General features: G+C 33.1%; 2 protein-coding genes across 2 annotated transcripts; one reads left to right on the forward strand and one right to left on the reverse strand.

Annotated features, from left to right (window-relative positions):
- Positions 1-397: 397 nt before the first annotated feature.
- On the reverse strand, positions 398-4,888 carry LOTGIDRAFT_235611 (hypothetical protein; the record flags this gene model as incomplete). The annotated part of the gene is made up of 12 exons (XM_009065021.1): positions 398-499; positions 860-970; positions 1,101-1,193; positions 1,529-1,681; positions 2,033-2,104; positions 2,311-2,466; positions 2,786-2,915; positions 3,196-3,314; positions 3,503-3,534; positions 3,707-3,830; positions 4,125-4,436; positions 4,880-4,888. The coding sequence occupies 12 exons, from the start codon at positions 4,886-4,888 to the stop codon at positions 398-400; spliced, it is 1,413 nt and encodes a 470-aa protein (XP_009063269.1).
- Positions 4,889-5,269: 381 nt separating this feature from the next.
- LOTGIDRAFT_195429 (hypothetical protein) lies at positions 5,270-10,840 on the forward strand. Its single transcript, XM_009065022.1, has 11 exons — positions 5,270-5,467; positions 5,746-5,967; positions 6,274-6,424; positions 6,666-6,802; positions 7,084-7,311; positions 7,591-7,932; positions 8,234-8,374; positions 8,730-9,024; positions 9,227-9,323; positions 9,573-9,765; positions 10,203-10,840. Exons 1-11 carry the CDS (start codon positions 5,420-5,422, stop codon positions 10,278-10,280), a joined length of 1,932 nt encoding a protein of 643 aa, XP_009063270.1. The 5' UTR covers positions 5,270-5,419; the 3' UTR covers positions 10,281-10,840.
- The last annotated feature ends 9,495 nt before the right edge of the window (positions 10,841-20,335 follow it).

Here is a 20,335-nt window from a genome sequence, read left to right on the forward strand (position 1 = left end):
ATATTCTGATAAAGATGAAGAGTAATTATGACAATAACTATCTAGCCAGTATCAATCTTTTTAAAATAACAACTCTAGACATTTTCTTTCTTTTAATTCATATGAGTAACTTCATTCATTCTGACTAAAACACATCTTAAGACTCAAAATATTTGGTTTCCTTTATTTTCTCTGGGCTACATCATTGCTTTTAAAAAAAGCTGTCGAAACTCGAAAGGCGCTAACCCACAGGAAATTTCGGAAGAACTATTTTTGATAACCAATGTCTTCTGGTGTATTTTGACTAACTTAAAATATAATAAGAATTCAGTTATCAAAGTTTTCTCTAGAATGAGTGAAGTTACCCTTAGAAAATGCTGAGACGAAATATGTAGAGCTAGATTTGGTACCAGTTGATTTAAAAATTGGCCAAGAAGTTGGGATCAATGGAAGCGAGTTTTGCTGAGAGAAATGAATGAATACAGTACATCAGGGTACGTAACTCTGTACATTCTATCTCCTGTAATATACAAAATATATCAGGGATTATAGAAATATTGATAAACATACTGAGATAACAATATTAATAGACATGAAAAATATACAAATAATATTAGCAATGTGGACTCTCTGAAAGAGATGTTAAGTTGACAAACCTACATGCCACATAAACATTATTAGTTATGAGGACTCTCTGAAAGGGATGTAGAATGGATAATCCTAAATATTACAAACTATGCACACCAAACAATCAAATAATCAATACTAGCTCTCAAAACTTTCCAAAAGTATGGGTAACACTCTAGAAAACCTAAAGCTTGGTACCCTGGCAGTCTCCTAGGCTTTTCTGTTATTAAACTAAATATTAAATTTTACATACCCTGGTCTCTGTTTCTTTGGAGTTCTCATTATTAAAAGTCAGAACTAATTTTTTCTTCCCATCATCAGAGGAAGATTTTAACTGAGAAAATTTATAAGTCCACATAAAACTCTAAAATAGATCAGAAATAATACGATATATTGTTCAGTTGGACAGATAGCATCATAAGCACCTGGTTTTAGTTGAAATAATAAACAACATTCATTGAAACAATAAATAGAATAGAGATAACTCCTCCTACCTTAGTTTCATGATCATAAAGTGAGAAACCAAAATTTAGATCAATGGTCAGACCAGATAGAGCTCCTCTCCACGTACAACCAAACGTCTTACTCTAAAACACAAAATACAATCATAATTCTCATTTCATAATTAATTATAAATTATTACTAGCTGATAGATAAAATATCTGTTAGAGTTATATAACTATACAACAATTATACAATCCACATTTTTAAAGTTAAAATAAAATAGATTTACCTATTGGCAACAGGTGAAGAGAAGAGAACATATTGGTCGACAGGAATATTTTTGAATCTCTTGGTTAAGTACCACATGCTGGCATGTGTATTTGACACAAATAACTAACTGTTCTACTTCATATAATAAAATGGTGCGTATTGTCTTCACAACTATACAGTATATGATATATATCTATAAGATACGTACCACAAGACGTTTTATTGCTAGAGTATTAGATCTATACCAGGCTTTCTCTAACTGTAATAACTCAGCCCTGGATTCTAAACTTAATACAATATCATCTCCACTACCTGTCTGTATTCTACAACAATACTGTCTGTCATCAGGCTGTTCCTTATCCTGAAATATCAACACAGAGTAAGGTGCTGTAGGTTTGAATCTCCCTTGAACACAACTTTTAATTTTTTGGGTAGTTCACTGCTATGAAAAAGCAAATAGTTAGGCGCTATGGATTACAACTCTCCTCCAGATGGAAAGAGTCCTGTGCGATTATTAATTTAAATTAAGTACCAGAGAATCATATTAAAAATATTATAAAATCATGTACAAATATCATAAGCAAGATGAGGTAACTCTAAAAGAATGGATCACTGAATCTGTCCACAGCGCTGTAAAGCCCTCAGGCAATTTGTTCCACAGGTTGCTATTTATTTTCAAGTATTGATACAGTATATAAGACTGGTGACTTACCTCTAACAGTTTAAACATACACTCATATACCTTATACTTCATTTCACATATACTCCAGTCTCTAGCATGCATCTACAAAATTAATATCATATCATATAGTCATATATGAGTATATGTTTAACGTTACTATTGATTTATTCATGATCATAGAAATACCTCTGGGACACTTGGAATCAATCGCAGAGAATAAGAAGACCATTTTGACTGAAATTGTAATATCTATTAGACCATATTTTATTAGATCATAAACCCTCTTTAAAATATCGTTTGTTACTTACAGGTGGTATATCAAAGAGTAATAAATCAGCAGCCTTCAACGAGAGAAACTTGGCTTTCCATGCCTGACAGTGACGGTCAGCTGACATCTTCTCACTGGTCCAACACATATGATAGATCTGTTCCTCTGGTATTAACAATCTGTTGGTCATTTGAATCTGAAAACACCACACGACATGTGAGTAATTTATTTAATATATTCACCACAAAACAATGGCCGAAGTTATGCTGATTTCAGAAGTTATTGAGGTCATATGTCTACATGTATTTTAAAATACAGTTTGGGCCACTTATTTGGTTCCATAAAGACAATGGCAGTAATAATAGCAAGCTGAAATCAAATAGAATATCGATTTTAAATTTAGTTATACTTTCTCCTCATCAATTTATCTATCAAAGATCTCTACCATAGAATAGACACTACCATTGATGGCCATATATAGCTATTTAGAGTGGGGTGTATAAAGGTTTAAATACCATTTGATTAAGAAGACTGTCAATATTAGTGGTTACTGCTTGAATCCATTCAGCCATTAGTCTATTATCTTCACAATATACTGGACCAGAACTAGCTCCATCAACACCAAATACTTCAAAACTGTTACTCCTACAAAATACCAAATATATACTGAATTCAACACAAATCAACGTTAGGAGTTTAGAGCCGACATAAATCTAGATCTGAAAGCTCTGGCTCAGTAAAAGGGTGTATTTTTCCTACTCAAAATGAGCTCAAGTCAGCTGAAAGAGCTAATATTCAGATGCTTTATCCTTATCAAATATGTCGTCCTCATTTGCAAAAACATATTCCAAACTTGCAGTGAAGTAGAACTCTTTTCTCCCTAAATGTATAGCTAAATTTTAACCCTGTTTGTAAAGGAACTGACCTGAGTTTGTCGGTGCCAGGGAAATACCGAGATACCCGGCCATATAATAACGGTATTCCTACCACATTGGACCAGATTTTCTCTATTCGTGGTAACCCTGGTATATGTAACTGTCTTTCCTAAAAACACAATGTTATTTTGATAAGTTATATTGATACTGTTTATATTAAAAACAATAATAATCAATGACATAAGATAACATTAAGAACATAATGAGGTATATATGGCATTACTATTTAGCCATCTAGAAGGAGTAATGAGTTATTAGCCCAGTTTGATCAAAAAGACTGTCAAATTGAAAACTCACCTCCTCTGTTGAATCTTTCCTGTAATTATTTCCTGGAATGATAAAATACAAAGTTGAAGTATAAGTATAGCAAGTTCTGAATTTTTAATAACAGTTAATTAATTTATTATGTTATCCCAATCAAGATATTATTATCATTATTTGAAGCCTTAGTTAATTATGAGAGGCCAACAAACTGAAAGTAAAATATAACAGAAAACTTACCTCTATTTAAAAAATGAGACGCAGGTTTAAAATGTTTAACTGTTAATGAGATTGTCTCCCCTGCTTCTTTTAATAACTTGACAACTTCATCATGGTTAGCATTCTCTACAGTTACATCATTGACCTTTAATAATAAAAAACAACAATTATAGAGGTTGATATCTAACACAGGGTCAGGGCCCACTCTTGGAATCACTGGCAGTGGCATCAAAATTCTTCATGCCTCAAGGAGGATTTAAATACAACTGATACAACACCTAATAGCCTAGCAGACGACAATCGCAACAAACTGAGCTATTCCACTGTCTCAGCAGACATTACAACTCCACTGCTAAATTACAGAACAACATAACTTATTATTCTACAAGTTGTTGGCTTGACTTCTTCCCAATATTAGGCCTGATTTCTAATAAGTTACCTTTAAAATGGAGTCTCCAACCACGAGTTTACCAGTGGCATCAGCTGCCTGTCCTTTGATGATTCTGGAGATGAGAACAGGGAGATTATGTTCATTACCTCCCTTGACACATAGACCTAACCCTGCTCCATTTTCTTTAATTATCGTCACATCTCGTACCATATTTAAGAAGGCCTCATCCTCCTCCTGAAGAGCAGCAGTGACCCATTCTTCCTGCTGCAGTATCAGATTATCAGCTGACAGCTGGAGGCGTATTGGACGTGATTTATTTTTCCCTGTTATATTCTGTACTGATAATATCCCTGTCTTCACCTGTAAGATATACAAACATAGATAGTTCTACAGTCAGGAGTTGCTCTGTTAAGCAGCAGAGCACAGGTTGACGTTAGCTACCAGCTATGAAATATAATAAACCGATATATCACGTTATTACGCCAAATTTTAATACAGGTATATCTCACAATATTCAATATCATTGCTGAGCAGGTCTACTCCCAAACTTTGACCTTTTTAATACTTAAAACACATCTAATATCAAATATTATACAATAACTTAGACATAAGTATTCTACTGATGGCCATCTTGCTATGAAATCTAGGTTAGTTTTACATTTCACATAAACTAATATTAGTAATAAAGTGATAGCCAACATAAATAATAAATAAGTTTATATTTCACTTTCTAAAAATAACTTTGCAACTTCAGAAAAACAGACGACATTTTGGATCTTCTACAAAATATTCAAGCTACTCACTTCGGTCATTTTAATTCACATCATCTTCGGTTAATTTCACCCCAAAATCAAACAATAAAAAGTAGAAATAAGGAGTGTATGGGTATTATTAGCTTATGTCAAAGTTTTGACATTCCGATAGACGCCATCTTGGGCAACGTTCGATATGTCTGTTCACAAGGGTGCTCAGATCGAACTACTCCAAGTTTAGTTTTTGAACAGTCATGTAGTTTAAAAGGTATTCTTTATTATCGATTTTCATAGTACTGTTTGTAATTTTTAAGCGTAAAACTGACCGTAGAAACGATTCATTTCCACGTTTGTCGTAATTGTCAGTTCGGACCGTCCGATTTGTTCCGTGGACGACTTGTCGTAGAACTCTTTAAGAAAAGAAACCGTAAACAGACTACAGAAATTCTCGCGAGAGATAACGTAACGAAGCTTCCATAGCAACGTTTGTTAACAACGGGAGATTTTGTAGAATAAACAGAACGTCTCCCATGATTTTGATATTATTGTACAGTTAGTTATTCATTTCAACACCTGAACCTAACAGTAAACATGGAGGGACTACCTTTCTTACCCGGAAACAGCTTCAAAGATCCAACGGTAGGTCTTCTTTTTAGATTTGACACAAGATTTTCAACCTGATTCTCAAGTTGAAGACAGTTCATTTTTTTTGATTGATTGTTAGGCCCAGTTAGTATCTAGATCTTTGTGTGGACATTTCTACTGCCAAACCTCAAAGTTAAAAAGTGGCCTAGCTGAACCTATTCTATGTTTATGAATACTGTGATTGTTCTTGTGGAATGAATCCAACCTGACATTGATCATGGCATGCTAGATATCTTCTTTCTGATTCACTGATTGTTTATTTTATGTTTCAGAATATGAGATATCACAGAAGTCAGACATTGAAATATAACAATGGATACGCTGTTCCAGCTCGCCCTGAATTCGGAATTGGAGGAGAAGCGATTGTTAGAAATCAACTGAATGAAGCTGAGTTAGATGAATTAGCTAATTTCCATCCTACGTTAACATATGGCCAGGCTAAACAGGCTCCTCCCACTGATTTTATACCAGCTCATGTAGCCTGGGATAAAAAGGTAGGTTTAAAAGTATTTTTATTAAAATAAGATTATCTAGAAGTTCTGTGTTGAAGTTTGGAGCTTAAATGTCAGTTTTTCCCCCTATATATATAAACAGTACCAATTTATTAACTCATTGACTGTGATATCTGTCAAATCTGTATTGAACAGTGATTACAAAGATGCAAATAACAAGAAAATTAGCTGATAGAAGAGAAATTTAATATGAAATTTAAAGAATTTGACAGACAGATTGTCAAGATCTTATCTTTAGTTGTAATCTCCAGCCAAATAAGTTGATCATGTTTTTTATCATATTTTCAGGTGTTAAGATTCAATGGATATTTCACCCAGAATATCATGGAATCACCGGCCGAGGTATATCGTGTCAGACCAGTTGATTTATATTATTATCTAGAAGATGATACTATAGCTGTAGTAGAACCTCATGTTGAAAATAGTGGAATGCCACAAGGTATGTAGACAATTTGAGTCCAAGACATTTTCATGGCCAAAGCTCAAACTTCAGTTCTCCAGTTTGTTAGGTCAAGACATCGTGTGATCATAGCCAGGGCTGAGAGTTCATTTATCTAGCATGATGATTTTACTATGGAACATCAGGTTTAACTGCTTTACTCTTGTTTGATTATCAAACATGTATGTTAAGGTTGTATTGAATTTGACTGAAATCTCATGATTTGTTATAATTATTTCAGGTAAATTGATAAAAAGACAGAAATTGCCTAAAAATGATCAAGGTGATACTTATCATTGGAAAGATATTAATATGGGAATGAATATTACTATATATGGTAAAATATTTAGAATTGTCAGCTGTGATCAGTTTACACAGGTTAGTTCAGTTTTATTTTTGGGGTTGAAATGTTGGGGGTGGGGCAGAAGGTGTCATAATTTACATCAATGCATAATTTGAAAGATTCCTTATTTCCAATTTGGGCTGTACAGTACAAATGGAGACACTGAAAAAGGACGTATTTAAGTCATCTGGAAAGCATTGGCCTTGGCATCAGGATTTTTGACATGCAATAATCAAATTCACTTTCTATTGAACTATCAAGTAATTGTCCACACATCACAGAAATTAATGTATGAATTTTAATATTTTTTTTTAAGGATTTCCTAGAAAGTGAAGGTATAATAGTAAACCCATCAGAATCGCTGCCAACAGATCCCTATATAGAGAAGCGTAAAGCAGCCTCAGCTCTGAAAACCTACAGTACACCATCATCATTTGATAAGAGTCGACAGTTTCTAGAATTAGATCGTAAAGTTTTGAGATTTTTCTGTCTATGGGATGATAAAGATAGTATGTTTGGTGAAATGAGGCCGTTTATTGTACATGTAAGTACCAGTATTAATCTTTACTCCAACCAGTTTTCTTGTCTGGGATCGTACGGACAGAGAGACTTGTCAGGGAAATTTGTAGGAAGGGGATTGCGTTTGCTCAAAATTATTACTAGAAAAAGGTAAAGTAAAGTAGGATTTAACTTGTTCAACTTAGTTCAGTCATAAAGTTAAAATTTTTCAAGGTTTTTAACTGTTCTTGACTATTATAATAAATGTTTTTTACTGAATATTGAAGTCTTGGTATTTTCATATAAATTTCTGTTTTAATTTCAGTATTACTTGGTAGATGATACACTAGAGGTTCGGGAAGTCCACACACCAAACGATGGACGTGATCCCTTCCCTGTGTTGATTGGTCGTCATAAAGTACCCAAGGATCGTTCCGATATTAAAAAGACCTTCCCACTGATCACGATGGAGGTCACGGATCACGAAATCAAGGAATATTTCACACCTAAAGATTTTCTGATTGGTAAAACTGTGATGATTTATGGTAGAAGATTTCTAGTTTATGATTGTGATAATTTCACCAAATCTTTCTATTATCATAATTTTGGTATCACAGAGTTTGCATCAGTCGATGTGAAGGGCGTGGCAAAGGAACTTCCTAAAATGGTAAGTTTTCTTACTCCAGAAATTGTGAATTTACTTGTAATTCTGAATATTCGCTTTCTGATAATTATAAACCACGATTTTGTTTCAATAATAACTTTTGTAAAGAGTCAGCAACCAATTTCTCAGTGGTTCATTTAGTGAGTTTCATTAAAACGTGGTGTCCTTGGCTTAAAAATTTCCCTCATTCCATACTGCAGAGCATTGCAGTTCTTTATTAGCTCAATTAACAGCAGAAAAGTAGGTAATAAGTCTCTTTTTCAAAACAGTTTGAGTTTATATTCTATTTTTTAATATTTTTCAGGAAATTCCACCCTACAATAATTTTGGTTCCATGGAAGATTCTCTACAATCCTGTTTATCTCTGGTGCCACAGCCTCCTAAAAAAGATTTTATCAAAATGTTGGAAAATGATCACAAAGTTCTTAGATTTGAAGCCATTATGGTAAGGCTGTTACTGATTTGTTGAGGGATGGGGTTTCAATGCTGTCCTTATGTCTGGTTTATTCAGTTGTTTTTCTACCCTTCTCCAGTCTATTATTCCACTGAGTTTATCTTTTTTAAATTGTGCTCATACCTAATGTTTATTTAGGTTTCCACAAATTTTATAACTTTTATACGATATTAGGGTTTGTCAACTAGACAACCCATTCAAAGAGTCTACATTGTAGATTATATCTTTGGCCATAAGTCACTCTGCAGATGAACTTCTTAACTCAGAATCATTTTCAAAGAATCCATTAACATTTCATAATCTAGCCAATAACATCATTAAATATTTGATATTGTTAATATTACAGGATTCAATGAAACCAGAAGATCAAGGTCGAAGGTTTATCTTGTCATACAGATTAGCAGACGACATGATGACTATTTATGAACCTCCAGTCAGAAACTCTGGTATTATTGGAGGTAAATTCCTGGAGCGAACACGAGTTGCTAGACCTGGTTCCCAGCCTGACAATCCTGCTTTCTATGGTCCTACTGATTTCTATGTTGGTGCTGTGGTAGAAGTTTTTAAACATAGATTTGTCATCACCTCAGCTGATCAGTATGTTTTAAAGTATATGGAAGAACATAAAGAACAATTTCCAGGTATGTATTACATCTTCATACATTTCTGGAGTGTTATATTCATCTTTTCAATATTTAAAACTCTACCCAATAATAAATATGGCGAGTACATAGTATTTTCGAGTCAGGGTTTATCTTCAAAACTCGTGATGTAGTTTTGAGTTGCCAGTAGATTGTTGAAATGAATATGATGAAAAATAAAAAGTATTAATTTAAATTTCAGCACAAACAGTGGAATCTTTACGCCAGAAACTGGGTGAAACAACCATCTCTAGCTCCAAACCTGTTGTTAAAGGTGCTCCATTAACTATCAAACGATCGTAAGTTTTCTTTCTTTATTTCTTCTTAGCTAATATGATAAATTACTGGCTTCAATACTTATAGAAATGATAACAAGGAGGAAACAAGAAAACTTTTGCCATGAAACTTGCACAAGACTACACTTTTGCCAACGTTTACACTTTCAATCTTTCCCAAAGACATCTCAAAGACAATATACTGAACTTTGAAAGGCAGGCCGTGAAAATACCAAGTAGACAAAACTATAAAAACATATTTTTCTACCACAGGGCTGGTGATTTACAGAATCTAGTAAGTCAAGTACGAGCTCAATTAAAGAAGATAGCCATCACTGATAAAACACGTGTAGATGAGATGTTCTTACGTTATGATAAAGATAGAACTGGTTATATTGATGCTAACAATATGAGAGAATTGTGCAGACGTCTGCAACTACCAACAGATGATGATGTTCTTATTGCTGTGAGTATGAATAAAAATCTCTACAAGCGTAACAATTCAGTTAACCAAAAATCTCGTAATTTTGGTAACGGATTAGTATAAGCTTCGGCTTGTTTCTGAAACCATTTCTCATATTATGTAATTATCCATTGTAAATCATGAATGAATATTGTTTAAAAAAAAACAAAAAAAAATGTCCAATGCAAATTAAAATGCTCTACACCAAAAAATGAACGATGTGGGACAACTTGTAAGAATTATCAGTTGATCAAGCTCAAATTAGATATTGATCCAGGGGCGACAAAGATAAGAACGTTAGGTTGGTCCTTGGCTACACATCTTGGCGTGGGTCTTTCCTAGATTATCTGTACCCATTTACAGCTGGTTTGACTAAATGATGTATATTACCTCTGTTGGTTTTTATAATTGATAAAAATTTATAAATATTTTAATTTCAGTTAATCTCTGAATGTACAGATAACGTGGAAGGTAAAATAGGATTGGAAGAATTCCGAAGATTCGTAGAAAGTTCTTAAAAACTGTACAATATCGTCATTGTTGATTTTATCCCATTATTTATTATCTAAAATTGTGGTACAACACAGGCATTGGTAACACAATTATTGAGAACACGGGCATAAGTAAAGTTTGGCCACATGAGATTTAAAATTAGGTTGAATACTTTGTGTGTATCTGGCTTCAGAGCAAAGTTTGATCTTAATCAAATATTTGGTCAAAATAATTGATAGTTTCTTCATCCTAGCTTTCTGAAAAATGCCTGTGTTCTAAATATATTAAATGTTACAAATGCCTGTGGATTTATTAAATTGTAAATAATCATTATAATAACCTCACTGTGATATTATTTCATTCTAAAGATGTGAACTCTCTGAATTTTATTTATATGATGAGACATCAAGTGTCTTGTGTCTTCACAGGCTTGTTAACTTTCACAACCACAACCACAAGCACAGGTTGAGACTGCTATCTGTTCATTTACTCTGATAACGGAGAAATTAGAAATGGAGAGATCTATTTAAATTGTACTTGTAATGAAATCTAAGGGAATTGAAATAAATGTTTTTATAAAATTATTATTAGTTTGCATGTTTTTTGTGTAAGGTGTCATATTTGTATTCTCATGCCCCCGCCAGTGCTTCCAAGAGTCGACCTGGTTTGGCTTTTTAACCCCTATGTTCTAAACCTTTATTAAAAACTTCAAATTAATATAACAATGACATCTGTTAAATTTTAGTATTATATTTGTAGTCTGTTATTATAAATTGTTAAATCGAGTTATCTCCCTTCGACCATTAATTCGCTTGTGATAGTTGTATAAAAATTAATCAAGATCAAACAAAATGAGTAAGAGAGGAATTGAAATGTTCAGAAAATCTTGTGCTACGTAAATTTTATTCAAATCATAACTTTCTTAGGGTTCCTCAAAGATCTACGAGGAAACTGCGTATTTTGCATTATTTTTTACAGGTATCAGTTTTTTTGTTTACCGTTATAATAACAGGAAGTACAAGTTACGCATGCTCATAACATCTTCACATGATTTCTGCCCCAACCATGGATATCGTCTGTTCTGGCAAATTATTTCTCCATTAACAACAAGGCTAATTAGTCCCTTGGTTGGTTTAAATGGAGACCGTCTCAGTCAATCCCTTGGCTTTAAGATGAGACAAAAAACTCGTGTTGTTAAAATCCCGAAACGATCAAACTGAACGAAGCGGCGATGCCTTGTCCATGTTACGTCATGATTATAATTTTACAGTGACACATCAAACATGGCCGCGTATCTAGAGGTAGGCAGAACTTTGATTATGAAATATTTACTGTCCCTTGGAAACTACGCCGTGAGCAAACTTATGCATTGTACGACATGCATGTACAATCTTTCATGACCTAAATTGACGTACAGTGATCGAAATTCTTAGTCTATTGACCGAGTTTCGTGGGTGTTTTGACAAGAACCGTTATGTTTTTGCAACTAGGCCTACTGATCTCACGCCATAGTAGAAGTGTGACATGTCATATTCTAGGTGGGAGCAAATGTACATGGAACTGTGCTGTAGGACGACAGCTTGGCAGTCAGGTCAAAGGATCAGTGAACTGTCAGTGACTTGAAACACAGACTGACATAGAATAAGACTTAAAGGCTAACCTTGTTTGTTAATGTTAGCTAATAAAGACGGCCAAGGGCCTCAAGGGGTTAGAAAGGTTGCAATATGGGTCTTATCTGTGACAGATTGTATGACGGAGCATGCTTACTCTTCTAGCACGCTCTATGTCACCCTGCATCTGGGTTTATTAACTTGACACCCCTTGGGTAGAATTGATAGGCCTATATTAATCACTCACAGTAGGGCATATATATATATTATATTGAGCTCGGAATTAACTATTTTCCTGTCCGTTCACAATTTTTCAATAAGATTTAAGTTACATGCCATTTGTCTATGAATGTCTTCAAATCCTTAGAAATACAAGGTTTGGGGATTTAACATTTGAAATAAATACGACACTCAAATTTCACATGAAAATAACCTACATTTGAATTAAAAATTCTCTGTTAAAGCATATTTCTAATAACAATTTTTTGCATTGGTTGTCATTTTCATCATTTGAAAGAAATAAAAGATGTTTAATGGTGTGTGAAATGATGAAATAACGCAAATAAATAATATATTATGTTCCTACTCAAGTTAACCGAAATATTAAACAAACAGGAGAAGGATATATAATTATTTTCCCCTGTTATGAGAATTTGTGATATAATTTAATATAGAATATAATTTGAAAATATTGTGTTAATAAGTATTACATGATATCAACCTGCAGGTTTTCTCTAAATCAATCAATTTTATGATTGAATGGAATTTATGTCAGTGGCAGCTGTTACATGTCAGTTTATCATGAGCTATTGTGTCATGTCACAGAAACTTCCAATTTATTTTCACTAGAAGCAATCAATAAATATTTATAATAATCAAAAAATTTATTTCGCGTAAATAGTAGATATAATACGTAAAAATTTTAATGAAAAAAAGTAACAATTTGGCGTGTTTAATTAAAAAAACAAACCTAAAAATAACTGTGATTGTATATATAGTATATTGAGGGAAAATATTAAAATGATGTTAATCTTGTAATTTTCCGTAAATGATATGGCCACTGTGATATATGCTATAAGGAAAAATTTCCTAGGATAACAATCGGAAGAAAAAACAAATCTTTGATCTTCTTTAGTGATATATCTAGAGTACGAGCACTACACTTTTATCTTCCATCAATCTGATATAATTCTTCTTCAAATAATGTTCACTGGATATTTGTGTAATGGAATAAAAGATGGTATTAGCCTAAGCCTAAGCTTATAATTAGAGATTGTTTGAATGAAATATAATCCAGAACATGAGATACCTAGTAATTTCTTCAGATCACCAGTAACCATTAAAAAAAAAATACAAAACTAAGCAACTAGATCTGTGCCATATTTAAATCTAATCGCCAAGCAAACTTCATTAAATTTTGGTCATTTATAATTATTGATCACAGTTTTTAATCTAATTGCTAGGGGATTACACAGTTGGGATTTCTAACAAAAAATCTAAGAGAAAATCATGAAAAAGTAAGTATTTATAATGAGTAGGGGAGTAATTTAAGGACCTGATCTAAGAGCCAGCGGATTACAGAGTGATAACACAGTTGGGATTTCTATTCTTCAATAATTATTATTAAGCTAATCAAAAATTAATTACAGACTTGTTAGATGAAACAGTGTTTTCTCAATAAATACAATACCTTCTATTAATATCAAAGCTAAATACATCAATAATGGAGGAAACTCAGAAAGTGTCACGTTAGCATATTTTCTTTTTTTTGTTTCCCAGAACGTAATCAATGATATCATCACAGAAATTGTGACGCCAATAATGGTTTTGGAACAACAATAAATATTCCACGACAAACGACAATGTTCTGATAAACACGGTAATTCGTCCAATTATAAGCTAAATATAGTAACAGTTATGATGTCAGTAGAGTGGAGACTAACGGCCTCCAGGAAAATCTGCAGCGAGTAGGAGTTAAAACACCATAGATTCATGATGCAAAAATTTTCCATGTTTATTTGAGGGAAAAATATTGTGTTATTTGATTTTATGGTTTTATTCAATGAATTAAATTATAGCTTTGATCTGTCAGAAATAGACATAAATGATATAAAATACTTCAAATGAAAAACAATTTCTTCAAATACAGAAAATAAAGAAATAGCACTCTTAGATATAGACTAAAAGGGATAGAAAGTTCACAAACCTAAATACCAGTTTACTAGATAGATATAAGCTATGTGGACTCTCATAATGAATAAATTTGATAGATATTAGCTATGTGGACTCTCTTAATGAATAAATTTGATAGATATTAGCTATGTGCACTCTCATAATGAATAAATTTGATAGATATTAGCTATGTGGACTCTCATAATGAATAAATTTGATAGATATTAGCTATGTGGACTCTCATAATGAATAAATTTGATAGATATAAGCTATGTGGACTCTCATAATGAATAAATTTGATAGATATAAGCTATGTGGACTCACTAAAAGGATAGAGAGTTAAAAAACCTGTTTACGTTTTAAACAATATTAGTTATGTAGACTCTCTAAATGAATACTGAGTTAACAAACCTAATGATTACATTTAATAGATATAAGCTATGTGGACTCTCTGAAAAGGATACAGAGTTCACAAACCTAAAGATTACTTATCACCTTCTTCGTAGTACATAAGAGATTATTTAATGCTGACATATGTTTTGGAGAAACAATCCTCATCAGGACAACTCTTTGAAATGAGTGTTAGCAGCTTTTAAACTACGGGCAGTAGACTGTGGGCATATCTTACCAATTTGGCGGTTGACATAAGCTCTATCACCTATTAGCTTGACCTATATCCCCAATTAGCTTGACCTATATCACCAAGTGGCTGTTGGCATATCTTACCAATCGGCTGTTGGTCTATCTCACCAATTAGCTTGACCTATATCACCAGTTAGCTTGACCTATATCACCAAGTGGCTGTTGGCATATCTCACCAATTGGCTGTTGGTCTATCTCACCAATTGGCTGTTGGCCTATCTCACCTACTGGCTGTTTGTAATTGTGTTGCGTCTAGACAGGGTAACTGTGCATACATAGTGCATGTTGACACAATCACAGATACACCAATATTGACCCAGTCTACCTGTATTTAATACACAAACTCCACGACTAGACTGGTTCAAGAGACAGCACCACTTTTGTCTGTAGGACAAAATCTATCATTACAGGAACTTCCTGACTAGACCAATTTAAGATACAGCACCACTTTTGTCTGTAGTAAAAGATCTATTTATAACAGGAACTATGTGACTAGACTGATTCAAGGAACAGTTCTACTTTCGTCTGTAGGCCATGTAAATAGTATTACTGATATATAAGTGGGCCTTCCCCTTAAAAATAAAAACTGTCATTATTTAAATATTAGATGACAGGGTTAAAACAATAGATTGAAACCATTGATTTTCCTTTCTCAAAAAACATGTGACAATATCGGTGGATGTTGATTTTTAAATTTTTATTTTGGGTAAATTTCATTGAGGTAGATAAGACTTTTTTCAGTGGTAAGGCCAGCTATTTGTTATTTGTGTTGAGGTGAAATAGAAAGCATGTGGTCTCCGTCCGAAGCAAGGACTATCAATTTCAAGTGCTGAGTGTTCACAGGGAAATGGAAGAGATTTAAACCCTGTTAAATAGATGTTGGGGTATAAAAACTGTAATAATGTTAATTTTCTTTTTTGTAGGATGTGTGGCCTTATTTTGGTGAAATTTGAGGTTTTCAACTTCATTTTTATTGGTAGGTTAATCTGTTTTCACTAGCTCAAGTTATCTTCGGATGTCCCTTATTGCACACTGCATAGCATTTCATGTCTTCATTACTCCAAATTATATCTGTGTGCCCTGCTTAAAGGGACAGTTTCACAATCTGTTTGACCTTAGTTTCAGAAATTTAGTCCAAGGAAAAAAAATCTGCAACAAAGACCGCTCGTGTGCCTGCACCCTAAGCTAATCAGTTAAATTGTTCACAGCTCAGCTTCAAAATAAGAGCCTTCAAAACCATGTGTGTCCAGAATTATCTTAAATTTCAAGCACTTTTAGTTCTTCTGAAGACTAATTACAAACATTCAAGGCTCTGATCAACCCCTGAAAATGGCATACCATGGCCTTAATCTTGAGTAATTTTTTTCAGTGATCTGTCACATTATCCATCCATCATGGATCAAAAGGATGATCTTACGTCATTACTTATGTCCATGAAGAAAAAAGACGAGAAACAACAAGCTCAACTGTAAGTATATTTTCTCAGTTCTATTTTAATTCTTCCCTCTCTTGTTTACGCTGGTAATATTCAACACAACCAAACGTGGACAGGAAGGAAAAATCTGTCAGTTCGTTGCAAGAAAGATACAAAGATTTTACACAGATAACAGCTTAAATTCATGAGGATTCTTTCTAACAATCGGTCCTAGGTTAAACCTCTTGGCAATGATTTTACAAGGATAACAACTTAGGTTTTGGAGCTAGTTCTTGGATCAAACTTCTAATATTAATTTTACAAGAATAACAACTTGAAAAGTTCCCAATGGATCCCAAACCTCTTTGCATTGATCTTTCCAAGATAATCTGTACCCATTTACTTATTTCAATGATGTTATAATGTTTGCTATACTGAAGTATTTCGTACAGTGGAGTTGAATACATTAGTACCTCTCTACATCGGTACATTTGAGAGAAGTTTCCATCAATACGTTTGAACATTTTTGAATGTATCAACTTCAGTTGTATGTGATTTGTTCGTCCCTCTATTATGTCTTCGTTATTTTAATCAATTTTTATTTTTATTGTTTAATGATAATTATAAGTATATTATATATGTCATATATCTTATAACTAGAAGCACTCTCCCTTCCTATCTTATTATATTAACCCTTAAACTCTTCCGTGAAGGCAAAAACATACAACGCTACAAGGGGAAAGAACTCATTATTCTTATTTAACTAGTATAGTTGGCATTTACAAGATAATATTGAAATATCAGTGATAACTAGGGGCTAATGAAGGTATTTTGAAATCAAAACGTAGGCCGTTTATATATATAAGGTGTTTTGACTAATCAGATTGAAGATACGGATATTAGGATGGATGTTTCAGATCAATGTCATGGTGACTTCTATCCATATCCTGCCCTGCCCCGTTGGCAGTCAACATTAATTCTAGAAATAGAACACACAGGCGTGTATGGATGGATAACCCAATCAAATGGTTTTGGCGTTTTTGAAGTCCTACTATCTTGGCTGTAAATTTTCCCTGATTTTCAGTCCAATTCTAATAAAGGAACATGCAAGAGTGTATGCCTTTTTTTAACAATTTTAAGAGATTATCCAAGGAAACCTCTGTCGATGTCCAGCTCTGCTCTCTTAGCAGAAAATTTTCTGACTTCCTGTCAAAATTCTGATGAAAAAACACTCAGGTAGCATGGGTGTATTTTACTATTTTTCAGATTATCCTATAAATTGTTAGATATAAGGAAAAAATTTTTTATTCTTTTCTACGTATTTTTGATCCACAACCCTCTTGGCAGTGATCTTTCCTTGGATTAATGTAAAAATTCTAATGTATGAAAATGTTCTGTAAAAGAACAGTGAGCTCAGAATTTTTTTCTCTCATTTCACCAATATTCGAAATAAAATTTGCATTTTCAGGCCTCGAAATCGACCTCAACAAAAGAATAAATTTTTGGATCCATGCTACATAATGTCCTACAGTCTTTTATATTCAAATTTGCAAATGCCCCCTTTTTAGAATTCCTATTTCCATGCTAGGAACCCTGAGAGCTCAGTTACTCATTTTAACTGATCTGATCCTAGTAATAATACAGCTGTGATTTCTATCCTTAATTATATACACCGCAAACTGGAGTATTTCTCCATATTACCATTTAATAATAGCAATTATAATAATATAACATAATGTGATGAAAATTAAAAAGAAGTGTGGCTTGTAACATATGGTAACATGAAAGAACTAGAAAATAATAGTTCTATTACTATAAATTACAATAACAGATGTATCTGAAGCCAGGCATGCCCACTCTTCTTTGCCTGAGGACGACATGGTGGGGGGGGGGACATGTATAAAACTTTAACCAGTGATTGTTGTTCCATAAAGCTGTGTCCATATATCGTACTCATAATTTCTAAATGCTATTAGTCTTCTCAAAATAATCTCAAAAATCTTTTATCTGCAGTTTTTTTTACAGAAATAATGCTCCTAAATCCAAAGACTAATGTTTTTACAATGGCATTGTTATTTATTTTTGTGTTTGAATGTTTGGATCGTTAGTTCTTGGTTTATGTATTTCATAGGGTCATCTTGACATTCTTTTAGAGAGTTCGCATAGTAAATTTAGTCTGTTTGTACCATCACATACACAAATACAAAAGTATGTCTCAAATCATTTTGTTTTTATTCAAGAACTGTAGTTTTAAAATGATATTTAAGATGGTCATCTTGGCATATCTTTCAGAGAGTCCACATAGTAAATTAAGTGTAATTGGATTGTTGGTTTAGGATTCATAATGGATTGAGTAATATCGCATACACTAATACAAAAATACAAAATTATTTGTCAAATCAATTTAACAATCATTAGTGTACCTACATGTACTTAACTCTGATCTAGGCCTACTCATAAAAAAAAATATTCAACAGATTCACTTCAAAATGAAGTAGCGTTTCCCTTTCAATTAGGTGAATGGAGACTGATATCTGATGAATTAAAAACTAAATAAGGTATTGTTATAGCAGTGTGGACCATTATCATACTTTCTATGCGCATAAAGGCACGACTTGTTCTCCGTGCAACGCTGAACAAGAATAATTAACAGTTCAATGATAATAGTTATGTAAAAAACCAAGACCCAGTTCTCTCCCCTTGATGTAATGGTGTTTGTTCACCACTAGGTGGCAGTGTGATAATTATTGGGTACATGGCAGAAGTGTAATTTTCTCAAGACTAGAATGTTGTTTATGTGATGAATTTTCTCTTAGCTACTCTATAACAGTGCTTTAAAATGTCTTAACTTATTTCCTTAATGTGTTTGGATTTAAAATGTGTTGCCATGGATATGTGAAAATGAAAAATTGTGGATTTTTTGAAGGAAACATGAAGTGACTTGAAGGTAAAAATTTTGTCTGCCATTAATCTATGAAGTAAACAAACTGAAAACAAAATAGCCCCTAAAATAACATCATGCCCTCTGCTCTTACACTTTCAGTTTATTCTTAATGCATTTAGGCATGGGCTAGAAATGTACACCAAGGCAATGTGAAGCTGGTATTGCCCTGCATAAAGTGTTATAGGCTGAGTTATTGGTTGACCTAGTTTGATATTACACAGATGTAGATATAATGTAGTAACATATGATACAAGCCTGTCTGTATGACTGGCTATATCCATCATGTCCTTTATTCTAAACCCTAGCTGGACCCTTATTTCTTACCCCAAAAGTCTAGTTGCCTTGGTTTCTAGGCCTATCTTTAGATATGTTAGGCCTATATCTCTCAATATTTGTGGTTTTATTTCCATTTAACCTAGATTAGGTGTGACATAATCATTTGACAGAGATCGGGTTGTATTTCTTACTCTATTTATCGCTTAAACTAGTGACATAGGAGAGGAAAACTAGAGAAGGGGAGGGGGAAATAAACTGAGCATCTTTTAGCAGGTGGAACTAAGAATTTGTAAAAAGTTTGTTGTAAAAAAAATGTCTTATTGCAAACCACATCGAGTTGTCTCTATGAGCTGATACTGAACAACTGATAAAGAAAAACAGAGGGGGGGGGGGTGATAAACTGAGCTCCTTTTGACAGGTAAAATAATTTAAAAAGCTTGTTAGGGTAAAATCTCGAAATTTGTGAAAGGTTCTTGTGGAAAAAATTGTCTTGTTGCATACTGCATTGAGTCTCTATTAGCTAAATAAGGATGTATAACTCCCTGAAGAGTTTCATTTCTGAGGAATTTTAGACTCTAAAACTCTTATCTTTAATTTTCGAAGTCGTCAGTCTTGTTTACTAACATTTCTTCAGACTTTAAAATTAAATTTGATGCAAAACAAATAGTATGAAAACCTACGTGATTTAATTAAAATAATTTTAATATCCCAGAGTTAAGCTAGAGTTATTTCTATTGTCTCTTTAATCTGTCTTAATCTGTAGCTGGAAATATAGAATTTAATTCCACTACTACAACGATTTAAGCTGATTCTAATTCTAAGGAATAGTAAGTCGTCTTAATATTTACTATAACAGCTGATAGAGCTCAATTTCAGCTATCTGTCTAGTCATCTAAATATTTACTTTACCTGCTGATAGAGCTTATTATCAGCTATCTGTATAGTCATCTAAATATTCACTTTACCAGCTGATAGAACTCAATATCAGCTATCTGTATAGTCATCTTAATATTTACTTTACCA

The sequence above is a fragment of the Lottia gigantea genome, assembly GCF_000327385.1.
Source record: "Lottia gigantea unplaced genomic scaffold LOTGIsca_67, whole genome shotgun sequence".
In the NCBI taxonomy this organism is placed as follows: domain Eukaryota; kingdom Metazoa; phylum Mollusca; class Gastropoda; family Lottiidae; genus Lottia; species Lottia gigantea.

Bases quoted from the DNA above. Each gene is read 5' to 3' on its own strand.
- LOTGIDRAFT_195429 (XM_009065022.1), top strand. From the start codon at position 5,420: ATGGAGGGACTACCTTTCTTACCCGGAAACAGCTTCAAAGATCCAACG. The intron at 7,312-7,590 runs GTAAGTACCAGT...TTTTAATTTCAG, and splicing joins TGAGGCCGTTTATTGTACAT to TATTACTTGGTAGATGATAC. The intron at 9,766-10,202 runs GTGAGTATGAAT...TTTTAATTTCAG, and splicing joins ATGATGATGTTCTTATTGCT to TTAATCTCTGAATGTACAGA.